Source organism: Stomoxys calcitrans, chromosome 3 (genome assembly GCF_963082655.1).
Source record: "Stomoxys calcitrans chromosome 3, idStoCalc2.1, whole genome shotgun sequence".
Classification (NCBI taxonomy): Eukaryota; Metazoa; Arthropoda; class Insecta; order Diptera; family Muscidae; genus Stomoxys; species Stomoxys calcitrans.
In genome coordinates this window covers 76,834,095-76,846,732 of record NC_081554.1, presented here as the reverse complement: position 1 = coordinate 76,846,732, position 12,638 = coordinate 76,834,095, and the positions used below count along the sequence as shown (strand labels likewise).

The 12,638-nt window shown below is 37.9% G+C and overlaps 1 protein-coding gene and 1 long non-coding RNA gene across 2 annotated transcripts in view; one reads left to right on the top strand and one right to left on the bottom strand.

Annotated features, from left to right (window-relative positions):
* Window positions 1-6,735: 6,735 nt before the first annotated feature.
* LOC131995951 (uncharacterized) lies at window positions 6,736-7,145 on the bottom strand. Its single transcript, XR_009397707.1, has 2 exons — window positions 7,054-7,145; window positions 6,736-6,967 (listed from the first exon to the last, which is right to left on the bottom strand). It is a non-coding gene; the product is annotated as an uncharacterized LOC131995951 (long non-coding RNA).
* Window positions 6,960-12,638, top strand: part of LOC106085516 (zinc finger protein chinmo) — a 33,065-nt gene continuing 27,386 nt past the window's right edge. Inside the window, 1 exon segment of the mRNA XM_013249796.2 lies at window positions 6,960-7,515. Coding sequence (XP_013105250.2) covers window positions 7,398-7,515 — 118 coding nt within the window. The 5' untranslated portion in view covers window positions 6,960-7,397.

The following is a 12,638-nucleotide window of genomic DNA, read 5'->3' as shown; positions in this document are numbered from 1 at the left end:
ACTCTTTGCCAGGATTTGCTGGCAATTTCTGAGTGGGGTTAAATGAATCTAGTAGATTTTAATGCACGAAAGACTCAGTGCTGCTTTATTGTCACACAAACGACTCACTGACCCATTACGATCATCTTTGTCTACCAACAACGTAGACGTTGAGCAATCAGAAGCTTTTGATGCTCTGGGCATGAAAATACAAAGTGATGTCCGTTGGGCTAAACATGTATTTGACGTGTCGAAAGAAGCATTCAAGTATTTAGGCTTCCTTTAACGGTGTAAGAATTACTTCACTACGTCTGATCTTCTTAACCAACTACACCACTTTCATAAGGCCGAAAATGGAGTACAACTCACATGTATGGGCTGGAGCTTCAAAATCGTTCCTGGAGCTACTGGACCGTGTACAGAGGAGAGCGATGGCATTGATTGAGGACAGCAGGATATCCAACTCTATTGCCTCCCTTCATCATCGTCCCAATGTGGATTGTTTAGCGCTGCTCTATCGGTCCTTTCATGGGACTCTCAAAAATTTTACAAAAAGTCGAGACATGATGGAAATGAGACCTTAGTTTAAAGCTCAACCTTTGCTCCCTCTGTTCTTAAGATATATACAATCTACAATTATGATTTCCTTAGGAAACAGTGTATTCCTTGATAACCTTGATAAAATTTCATTCAGCTCCAACAACAAGATGAAACATTTTACGTTTGGCCTCATTTCTAAGAAACTGCAGGTGGTTTTTTTTCTTCTTGTTTCTGCTTCTTCTAATTTTTTGTATCCTTATTCACTTTTAGTTGTTGGGACCTTTTGCAATCTCAGTTCCAAAGTTTTCGGGAGGGGGCATATGAACATTAATTGTTGCATGATGCGCATTGCTGCGCGTTTCCGCGAATTTGCTTAATCGTTAGATGAATAAACAACAAAAAGAAACCCATACACAAACATGTATGATGACTGCCAAGGTCTTTTCAATGCGTTGCGTTTTGAGACTTTTTGAGAAAAAAAACGTTTCTTTGCCCCGTTTCAGTTAGTTATTGAATATGCAAGCCATGACTTTAGTGTTGAGAATTGAAATTTGTTGTTTTTGTTTTACTCTGGCAAGAGTAGCCGAAAACGGTTCATTTTTGTGCAAGGACCGTTCTTTAAACTTAGGAAATTCCTAAGAATTTTTATTACCAAGCGAAACGCCAACATTGCTAATTTTTGGTTGTTGTGTGTGTGTTGGCATTCTTGGGACCCTTTTTGGTTTTATGCACTTCAGCAAAGCCAAGCCAAACCCTCAGGCCACTTGTGAATGCGTCTTTTGTGGCAAACAACATTTATTTGGAATTAAATGGTTTGATCAAATCAAACGTTTTATGGCGGCTGTTAAAGAGGGGTGTATTTGTTTTACCGTTAGCATACGCCTACAATGAATTTAAAAAGGCATAGAAATGCATCTTTTCAAGCAAAAAGTTGTGGAAGGGTTTCTGAAGGGATCTTTAGATAGAAGTGGGGGGTGCAAAACTAACACCTCAAGCCCGAAAGACTATCAAAGTCCATAAAAGTTTGCCCGATATTGCCGTCTAAACTGTTGCATTCATTCACTTCTTATCCTAGCCGTTCATATTGGGTTGCCCAAAAAGTAATTGCGGATTTTTCATATAGTCGGCGTTGACAAATTTTTTCACAGCTTGTGACTCTGTAATTGCATTCGTTCTTCTGTCAGTTATCAACTGTTAAAAAGTGTAAAAAAAGTATATTTGATTAAAGTTCATTCTAATTATTATTAAAAATTCATTTACTTTCTTTTAAAAAATCCGCAATTACTTTTTGGGCAACCCAATAGATGTCCAGGATACTCAATTTCTTTGAGTGCTCTTAAAAAACAGAATCAACTTGCCGTAGAAAAGAACGTGGACTCTGAATTTTTTAAAAATGATATCGCTCTCGCACAGCAGCTAAAGAGAAAAACGGAATCTCAACAATATGGAAAGGAAAACAGCTCCATTAAAAAGTCTGATGTTGGAAAAATTCTAGCATAGTTAGAGTTTAACGGCTGGAGCGATTTTCTTGAAATTTTTACGTATTATGTAGTGGGGCTTATTGTGTTACCCCAGTGGGAAAATAAGTGAATATGTTTAAGAGAAGGTATAACTTTTCAAATGAGACCAAGGGACGACAAAGGGAGTTCAAGAAATACAAGAAGAGTGTAGGCGTCAAACACATAACCGGCACACCCTTACGTATATGCTTCCATCGGTCACGCCCACCGGAGTATTAAGTCGGTGTATTCTAGCCAGTGATCCTGCGATTCCAAGCAAACATAACCGCGAGAGTTAGATTTCATCGTATATTCCATCCAAACCATCCCGTCCAAACCATTCCGTCTTATTCATGTAGCTGAGCATACCTTCTGAGAAACCCCGATTTCCTGGTGAGCCTGTGCCCCTGTACACCCAGACATGAGGCCCTATGAGGTGTTGCATAATAGACGGTCATAACTTCCGTTATAATGCTTAGTGCTCTTCTCCTGCGTTCGAAATTAGACCGGGGCCTTTTGGCAGTTCGGTATCCATGTACAGATTACCTAGCCACCGACTCCACACTGGCTATTCACCCTCTACTATGTTTAGTAGTTCAATGTTTCGAGAAGCATTTGCTGTAAAATTTGTCCGTCTTCTTACATTCCGGGAACCCACGTAAGCGCTATATCATGGATGCTGCATTTAACGGGATATTATCTACACGCCGCTATGTGCCTTAACCTTACTGTCTTCGAATCCAAGACTTTGAGCGCCGATATATACTCCACATAAATTCTGTGTTTTGAGGGCTTTAAGTTTCTTCCCAGGATCTGATTTGCGACTATAGACTGCTGCCTAAAAGGCCGTGTTTTGGCAGTCCCACGGACATATCGATGTCGAGTGTCTCGGCGTATATATGTCCATCCTGCAACTATTTGTAAATGCCCAGTAGTACTCCTCCTGAAACACAATATGAATCTCCCAAAATTCCCCTTGGGTAAAGCGAAATCTGAAGATCCCATCTCGAACCCGCCTTGGTGCCACATATTCTGAGACTTTCCTTAGTATACCCAACGCAGATATAGTATCTAGAATGGAGTTATGGCCGTTCCCTTTGTCCTCAAGCCTAAACGCAACTTTGGTGACTCAATATGAACCACGTCCATTAACGATCCTGTGAATTCAAATCAGGCCAATATTTGCACTTCTGTGACTCCCTTATACGAGTCCTTTCCAATGTCTTTCACCATACCAATAGCTCATATGTTAGTAATCTTTTTTGTCGGGACAGCAAATTCTGAAGATCCTATCAAATCGAAATTTGAAACCTTTCTTTGTAAAGGGTGATTTTTTTGAGGTTAGGATTTTCATGCATTAGTATTTGACATATCACGTGGGATTTCAGACATGGTGTCAAAGAGAAAGATGCTCAGTATGCTTTGACTTTTCATCATGAATAGACTTACTAACGAGCAACGCTTGCAAATCATAGAATTTTATTACCAAAATCAGTGTTCGGTTCGAAATGTGTTTAAATTTTGACAAATTTTGTTCAGCGATGAGGCTCATTTCTGGTTGAATGGCTACGTAAATAAGCAAAATTGCCGCATTTGGAGTGAAGAGCAACCAGAAGCCGTTCAAGAACTGCCCATGCATCCCGAAAAATGCACTGTTTGGTGTGGTTTGTACGCTGGTGGAATCATTGGACCGTATTTTTTCAAAGATGCTGTTGGACGCAACGTTACGGTGAATGAACACATTTCGAACCGAACACTGATTTTGGTAATAAAATTCAATGATTTGCAAGCGTTGCTCGTTAGTAAGTCTATTCATGATGAAATGTCAAAGCATACTGAGCATCTTTCTCTTTTACACCATGTCTGAAATCCCACGTGATCTGTCAAATACTAATGCATGAAAATCCTAACCTCAAAAAAATCACCCTTTATTTGTAAATGCCCAGTAATGCTCCTCCTCAAACACAATATGAATCTCCCAACCTTCTCCTTGGGCAAAGCGAAATCTGAAGATCCAATCTAGAATTCGTCACGGTATCAGATATTCTGAGACTTTCCTTAGTATACCCAACGCAGATATAGTATCTCGAATGGACTTTGTCCTCGAGCCCAAGCGCAACTTTGGTGACACAATATGAACCACGTCTACAGAGTGAACATTAACGATCCCGTGATTTCAAATCAGGCCAATCTTTGCACTTCTGTGACTCACTTATACGAGTCCTTTCCAAAGTCTTTCACCGTACCAATACCTCGTATGTTAGTAATCTTTTGTGTGGGGGCAGCAAATTCTGAAGCTCCTATCAAATTGGAATCTGAAACCTTCCTTTATCTACCCTCCGACACCTGTTTGGGGAGAATTTTTAACTTGGCATAGTACCTCAGCTTCACCCTCACTCTAATGCTGGTGACTTTTGCGAGGTACTCTGTCATGTAAAAATTTCTCCCCAAAGAGGTGTTGCACTGTGGCACGCTGTTTATTGCCATTGAGCTTAAACTTGAATCGGAGAGCACTCATTGCTATGTGAGAAGTATGCCCCTGTTAATAGAATGTTCATGGGCAAATTTTAATACCTCTCCTAATACCAGCATTAGGAGGGGAATAACCACCGCTAAAATTGTTTCCTGGTGTCCTAACCAAGATTCGAACCCATGCGTTCAGCGTCATAGGCGGTCATGAACATCCAGTAAATCATTTTCCGTCTGACTTCCATCTTCCTACTGTACATCCCTCTGTCGGAATACAAGGCAAACACACCCTTTCGGCTTCTTCCCTCCGTATTCCTTTTCCAGAACAGTTCGCATTGGGGACTAGGCCTAGATATTTCGCCTCCTTTGACTATGAAAGGAGTTGAAAATTTGGTATCTTACAAGTCCGGCCAAAAGCACCAACTCAATCTTCTTTGTCCTCCACCCATTGCCGGTAGTCTGTGTCTCCAATAGGATTCGTTTATCACGTGGAATCGGCAAGAAAACTCTTCCTTAAGGCGTTCCTCTTGTCATCGACATTCTGGCCATACTTCTGATTACCCACTTGCATATTCTTCTACAGGGAGATATTCGGGATATACAGGTTATTGAAAGCCTTGTCAATATGCAGCAACACCGCCATGATGTACTACTTCAGTCGGAGCGACTTTTTGTAACTCTTCGTGGAAGGTCATCTCCACCAATCTAACCTTGAGGTATGAGTGTTGTGCACTGCGGAATTCTTCATTGCCAGTCCCTCCCAGACCTTCAGCCTTACCCATGTTTTGAGTAAAAACCATGGTTGATAGATAGGCCTAAAATCATTTGTGTGTTATCTGTATTTTTCAAGGCATTTTCAAGAATCGGCACGAACACTCTTCCCCTTGGCGTTCCCCTTGCCATCGACATTCTGGCCATTCTTCTGATTTCCCTGTTGCATATACTTCTACTGGGAGATATTCGGTATATCCAGGTTGTTGAATGCCCTGTCGATATGCAGCAAGACCACCATGATGTTCACCTTCAGTTGGAAGGACCTTTTGTAACTCTTCGAGGGAGGTCATCTTCACCAGACTTTTAGCCTTACCAGTGTTTTGAGTAAAAACCATGGCTGACAGGTAGGCCTTAAATCCTTTGTGTGTTGCTGGTATTTTCCAAATTCTTTTTAAGAACCGGCAAGAACACTCTTCCTTGAGGCGTTCACCTTGTTATCGACATTCTGACCATACTTCTGATTACCCTGTTGCATATTCTTCCATAGGGAGATATTCGGAATATACAGGTTATTGAATGCCCAGTCGATATGCAGCAAGACAGCCATGATGTACTCATTCAGTCGGAGGGACCTTTTGTTACTCTTCGTGAAAGGTTATTTCCACCAATCTAACCTTGAGGTATGCGGGTTCTGACCTTCAGCCTTACTAGTGATTGATATAGGGCTAAAATCCTTTTTGTGCTGCTGGTATTTTTCAAGCCTTGCGAACAAAGACCATCTCGATCTCTCTTTGCCCAGGACAATATTGTTCTTGATTGTTTCCGTGCTCACCCTCCACCATGATATCCACCAGGATTGGTTAGTGTTAGGTGATATGCCTTCAGAAAGTTCTCTATCATTGATTAGATTAACCGCGAAGTTCCGCTCTCTTGCAAACGATATAGGCCGCCAGAGGGCCCCAGCTGCTGCATATGTTCCCTTAACTTCACCCAATTAGTCTTTCTCGGATTTCCTAATAGATTTCTGCTTCTTACCTCATACTGGACTTTTATCCTGTCGAAGTCTGAAAAGGAGACATCCCAGTTTGAGACCTTTCCAAATTCAAATCTTCGACATTTCCTCAATCGTTCGAAATCCAAGAGTAAATTTTTTGTTGATTGGCATTCACATGTGTGTGTCACTGTATTTATGTATGTTTCTTTCGTCAAATTTTATGAAAAGCAGAATTATATGCAGTTTGGCTCGATAATCACACTGCAATTTTTTAAATGTAATTGGCAACAATTAAAACCCCTTTCTGAAATCTTTTATTAATTTGTTTACCCCTTCCTCTTCTCCTTGCAGTATTTGACAAGCCCAAAACGGCTAAACAACAACAGAAAATCCACCGATAGGCTTCATTTGGACCATCATCTTGGAAAGCTGAAAGAAAAACCATCAGAAGGAATTATTTTCATTCACAAGGCATTAGTATTATTATTTGCTACCACGTGAAAAAAACTCCATTAAAACAACAACAAACAACACAACAAATTAAATGCTAAAAACGCATTTTATTGGGATTATAAAAATAACAAAAAAATCGGTTTGGCATCATCGTCATCATCAACAACATCAAACAACTAAAAACAAAAACAATTATCTGCATACTGCAAGAGAATCCTGGCAACATTGCTGCAGTCGTGGACAATTGCAAAGGATAACAACAACAGCAGCAGCTTACAACAAAGCTACAGCAGTGACCATTTGGAAGAAGTGTCGCTGTCTAAGGAAAAGAAAGAAAATTCAAAATTCATGGTTTGGCTCTAACGTTATTATTAATCCCAATCACAACAACAACAACAAAATCACCCATACAACAAAAACGCCCAACATCGCAACAAATTTTTAATGACAACATCATCAACAACTGCCACAATAACAAGAAGAAAAATTTGGTTTACATGGCATTTTGTTTTTTCTTAAAGAAATTTTGTATTCCAAATTTTTTCTCAAAATTCAAAATTTCCTATCGAAAATAACAAAAAGCTTCAGTTGACAACAAGGGCAACGGCAAAGAAAACTATTTTGAATTAGTTTGGATTTTTGGCCCTTTTGCCTCATTGGGATTTGGAATTTTTTTTTTGTTTTGTTTTTTTCGGAAAAACTTTCGGTATCCCACACAAAACAAAAAAAACAAAAAGAGCTCACACATCATGGACCCGCAACAACAGTTTTGCCTCAAATGGAATTCATATTCATCAAATTTGGCCATTACATTTTCAAATTTATTCAAATCGGACTTGCTGGCAGATGTGACATTATCATGTGATGGTAAGTAAACAAAAGAAGTCTTCTTTAAAACATTGTAATAAATATTGCGCATAGATAAAGCAACAAGGTGTCGAGACAATGTTAATATACCGCTAAAACGTGAATTTAAAAAAATTAAATTTTTATAAAAACAAATAAGGTTTTCTTTAGAAAATCTTCAATTCAGCCTGGCTGAATAAGGTTTTCTTTAGAAAATCTTCAATTCAGCCTGGCTGAATAAGGTTTTCTTTAGAAAATCTTCAATTCAGCCTGGCTGAATAAGGTTTTCTTTAGAAAATCTTCAATTCAGCCTGGCTGAATAAGGTTTTCTTTAGAAAATCTTCAATTCAGCCTGGCTGAATAAGGTTTTCTTTAGAAAATCTTCAATTCAGCCTGGCTGAATAAGGTTTTCTTTAGAAAATCTTCAATTCAGCCTGGCTGAATAAGGTTTTCTTTAGAAAATCTTCAATTCAGCCTGGCTGAATAAGGTTTTCTTTAGAAAATCTTCAATTCAGCCTGGCTGAATAAGGTTTTCTTTAGAAAATCTTCAATTCAGCCTGGCTGAATAAGGTTTTCTTTAGAAAATCTTCAATTCAGCCTGGCTGAATAAGGTTTTCTTTAGAAAATCTTCAATTCAGCCTGGCTGAATAAGGTTTTCTTTAGAAAATCTTCAATTCAGCCTGGCTGAATAAGGTTTTCTTTAGAAAATCTTCAATTCAGCCTGGCTGAATAAGGTTTTCTTTAGAAAATCTTCAATTCAGCCTGGCTGAATAAGGTTTTCTTTAGAAAATCTTCAATTCAGCCTGGCTGAATAAGGTTTTCTTTAGAAAATCTTCAATTCAGCCTGGCTGAATAAGGTTTTCTTTAGAAAATCTTCAATTCAGCCTGGCTGAATAAGGTTTTCTTTAGAAAATCTTCAATTCAGCCTGGCTGAATAAGGTTTTCTTTAGAAAATCTTCAATTCAGCCTGGCTGAATAAGGTTTTCTTTAGAAAATCTTCAATTCAGCCTGGCTGAATAAGGTTTTCTTTAGAAAATCTTCAATTCAGCCTGGCTGAATAAGGTTTTCTTTAGAAAATCTTCAATTCAGCCTGGCTGAATAAGGTTTTCTTTAGAAAATCTTCAATTCAGCCTGGCTGAATAAGGTTTTCTTTAGAAAATCTTCAATTCAGCCTGGCTGAATAAGGTTTTCTTTAGAAAATCTTCAATTCAGCCTGGCTGAATAAGGTTTTCTTTAGAAAATCTTCAATTCAGCCTGGCTGAATAAGGTTTTCTTTAGAAAATCTTCAATTCAGCCTGGATGAATAAGGTTTTATTTAGAAAATCTTCAATTCAGCCTGGCTGAATAAGGTTTTCTTTAGAAAATCTTCAATTCAGCCTGGCTGAATAAGGTTTTCTTTAGAAAATCTTCAATTCAGCCTGGCTGAATAAGGTTTTCTTTAGAAAATCTTCAATTCAGCCTGGCTGAATAAGGTTTTCTTTAGAAAATCTTCAATTCAGCCTGGCTGAATAAGGTTTTCTTTAGAAAATCTTCAATTCAGCCTGGCTGAATAAGGTTTTCTTTAGAAAATCTTCAATTCAGCCTGGCTGAATAAGGTTTTCTTTAGAAAATCTTCAATTCAGCCTGGCTGAATAAGGTTTTCTTTAGAAAATCTTCAATTCAGCCTGGCTGAATAAGGTTTTCTTTAGAAAATCTTCAATTCAGCCTGGCTGAATAAGGTTTTCTTTAGAAAATCTTCAATTCAGCCTGGCTGAATAAGGTTTTCTTTAGAAAATCTTCAATTCAGCCTGGCTGAATAAGGTTTTCTTTAGAAAATCTTCAATTCAGCCTGGCTGAATAAGGTTTTCTTTAGAAAATCTTCAATTCAGCCTGGCTGAATAAGGTTTTCTTTAGAAAATCTTCAATTCAGCCTGGCTGAATAAGGTTTTCTTTAGAAAATCTTCAATTCAGCCTGGCTGAATAAGGTTTTCTTTAGAAAATCTTCAATTCAGCCTGGCTGAATAAGGTTTTCTTTAGAAAATCTTCAATTCAGCCTGGCTGAATAAGGTTTTCTTTAGAAAATCTTCAATTCAGCCTGGCTGAATAAGGTTTTCTTTAGAAAATCTTCAATTCAGCCTGGCTGAATAAGGTTTTCTTTAGAAAATCTTCAATTCAGCCTGGCTGAATAAGGTTTTCTTTAGAAAATCTTCAATTCAGCCTGGCTGAATAATGTTTTCTTTAGAAAATCTTCAATTCAGCCTGGCTGAATAAGGTTTTCTTTAGAAAATCTTCAATTCAGCCTGGCTGAATAAGGTTTTCTTTAGAAAATCTTCAATTCAGCCTGGCTGAATAAGGTTTTTTTTAGAAAATCTTCAATTCAGTCTGGCTGAATAAGGGTTTCTTTAGAAAATCTTCAATTCAGTCTGGCTGAATAAGGGTTTCTTTAGAAAATCTTCAATTCAGCCTGGCTGAATAAGGGTTTCTTTAGAAAATCTTCAATTCAGCCTGGCTGAATAAGGTTTTCTTTAGAAAATCTTCAATTCGGCCTGGCTGAATAAGGTTTTCTTTAGTTTTTGCTTAGTTTTTTTTTTTGCCCAGTTTTAAAATTCTTGAAATTCCTGTAATTTAGTTTGTTCTTCTTTCATGTATCTGATTTAATTAAAACCTGTTGCTTTTTGTTTATCGATTGTACACTTTATTATGTTTTTTTACCCTGAAGGAAGCCTTATTATCTTTTATTTTATACGCGGAAAAAAAACCTCATGATGGGTTCGGCAACATAAGACCTCAACCATAAACCATTCTATAGGAGATAAATAAACTGCTCCATAGACAGCGTAAACAAAACGAAAACTTCATACCTGACCTAACTTAAGTTCATTTTAACATAAAAATAAAAATGATACATTTTCCTTGTCAACATCTTGCTGATGATGGCTGGCGGTGGTGAGGAGTGATGGCGTTTGATGTCATTTTTCAAAACAAAACATTCTGTTGTTTTGTCTTTACATTATGTGTTGACCTTATTTTGAAGACAGTTTCATTCGTATGGCAGGGATACGCACGTTTTTCTGCTTTGATTATTTTCTTCAATTTAATAAAAGCTCATAAAAATAATCATAAAAACACCCGTATACATATATACACACACACACATACACACGCCTACAAGCTGATAGTCCGACGGACAGAGCAACAAGGAAAGGAAGCAAAACGCCGCCACACATAAATATTACCACAGAAAAAAAGGACTTGTCTTGTAAAAAGGAAACCCCAACAAAGTATATGTGGAGAGGAAAATCAAAACAGTCTTAGCAAAGGCAAAGAAAGAAACCATCAAATCAATGTGAAGTAGACATACACTTGTACACTTACTTATTCACAACTGTATGTAAATGTATCTACATACATACAAATATCCAAATAGCCAAATATCAGTCACGAATTCATTGGGTAAACCTTAAATTCTAATAAATTAAATGTTTGAGGATTTCAACAAACAGAATTTAAGATCTTAAATCTTTAAAGAAAATATTTTAAACGAAGCAAATTACTAAAGAAAATCAAAGTTTAAAGCAAGTAATAAAAGACTTAAATCGTTCGAAATTACTACACTGAAAACAAATTGTCTTAACTTTATAGATTGGTGCCGAAAATGACAAACTTTATTTAAAGATGTCCCATTTTCCAATTTTTTAAGGAGTCAATTCATTCGGTGAAAAATTTTTTTACTTGATATTAAAGATTATTTTCTTAAATTTTAGTTTTATTTATCCTTAATTAAATCTTTATCTTTTCAAGAAGGTCAAAACATCGTTGAAAGTTAGGAAATTAACTTTGGGACAAGGAAATTAACTTTGTCCCTTAGACAAAAACACAGAAATGACTCACAAATAGAAGCACCTTTCTATATGGATATTTAAAGCATGTTAGGGCAAAGCTCCCTGGTCATCGCCTGTCTCGGCAACAATATGTCTATAGTAAGGGCGAATCCACAGAAACAGCCTACGCGACCTAGACGTCTACATCGAGAGTTCTCTCGTAGTCAAAGAATATACATTGGTCGCATTTCTTGACATTGAAGGAGCTTTCAATGATGTAGAATCGATGACAGAGTTTCTAGGCTTTAACATTACCGTCAGAAAGTTCACTTAAAATTTACTAACTAAAAGTTGCATTACGGCAGGCTTGGGATCTATAGGTCTTTTTTTTTTCAATCAACCAACACGCAGGGGATGTCCCCTATATATGCAGTGCATTGCGATGGAGAGGATAGTTAAGGATAGGAGGGGGAAAAGAGGGAGTAGTGTTTATTGAAACTTGCTTCGAATTTCTGGATGTCGTAAGTAGCGGGAAAAACATCCGCATTACGATTGTAAAGTGTCAGTGAATCGTTTGTGGGACAAGAAACATCACTGCGTTTTGCGTACATTGAAACCTACTCTGTTCATTTGACCCCACTCAGAAATGGCCAGCAAATCCTGGCAGAGTGTTACATCCATAATCCGCCTCCTGGCTTCAATCTTTAGAAGACTTGAATGAAAATGAATGGCAGAGGTTGTTGTCGTCCGCGAACGAGTAGATCGGATTCGTAGTCAGACCCAGTAGATCGTTAATGAAAATAAGAAAAGGAGAGGAAGAAAGAACAGAGCTTTGTTGTACTCCTGCGTTTAATTTATATTCTTCAGATGAGAGCCCATCTACAACAACTCTTATAGTGCGATCTCTGAGAAAACTTGATATAAATCGAGCGAAGTTATTACCGACACCAAAAGCAACAAGTTATGAAAGGAGTGCACCGTGCCAGACCCTATCAAATGCCTCGGAGATATCCAGAGCACCGACCACCTTACTCTCAACGCACTGATGAATAGAGCGACTCCAACGTTCAGACAGGAAAGCCATCAGATCGTCCGTGAAGCGATTTCTGGGGAACCCATATTGTCGGTCGCTAAGAAGACCATTGGACTCTAAGTATCTCACAAAATGGTTAGCCGAGGAATTCCTCAAGGAGATGTACTGTCTGATATTGCCGGTTTCCAAGAAGACCATTGGACTCTAAATATCTCACAAGATGGTTAGCCGAGGAATTCCTCAAGGAGATGTACTGTCTCATCTTCATTGGAATATAGCTATTAACGGTATATTGTTGTCTCTGAAAGAAG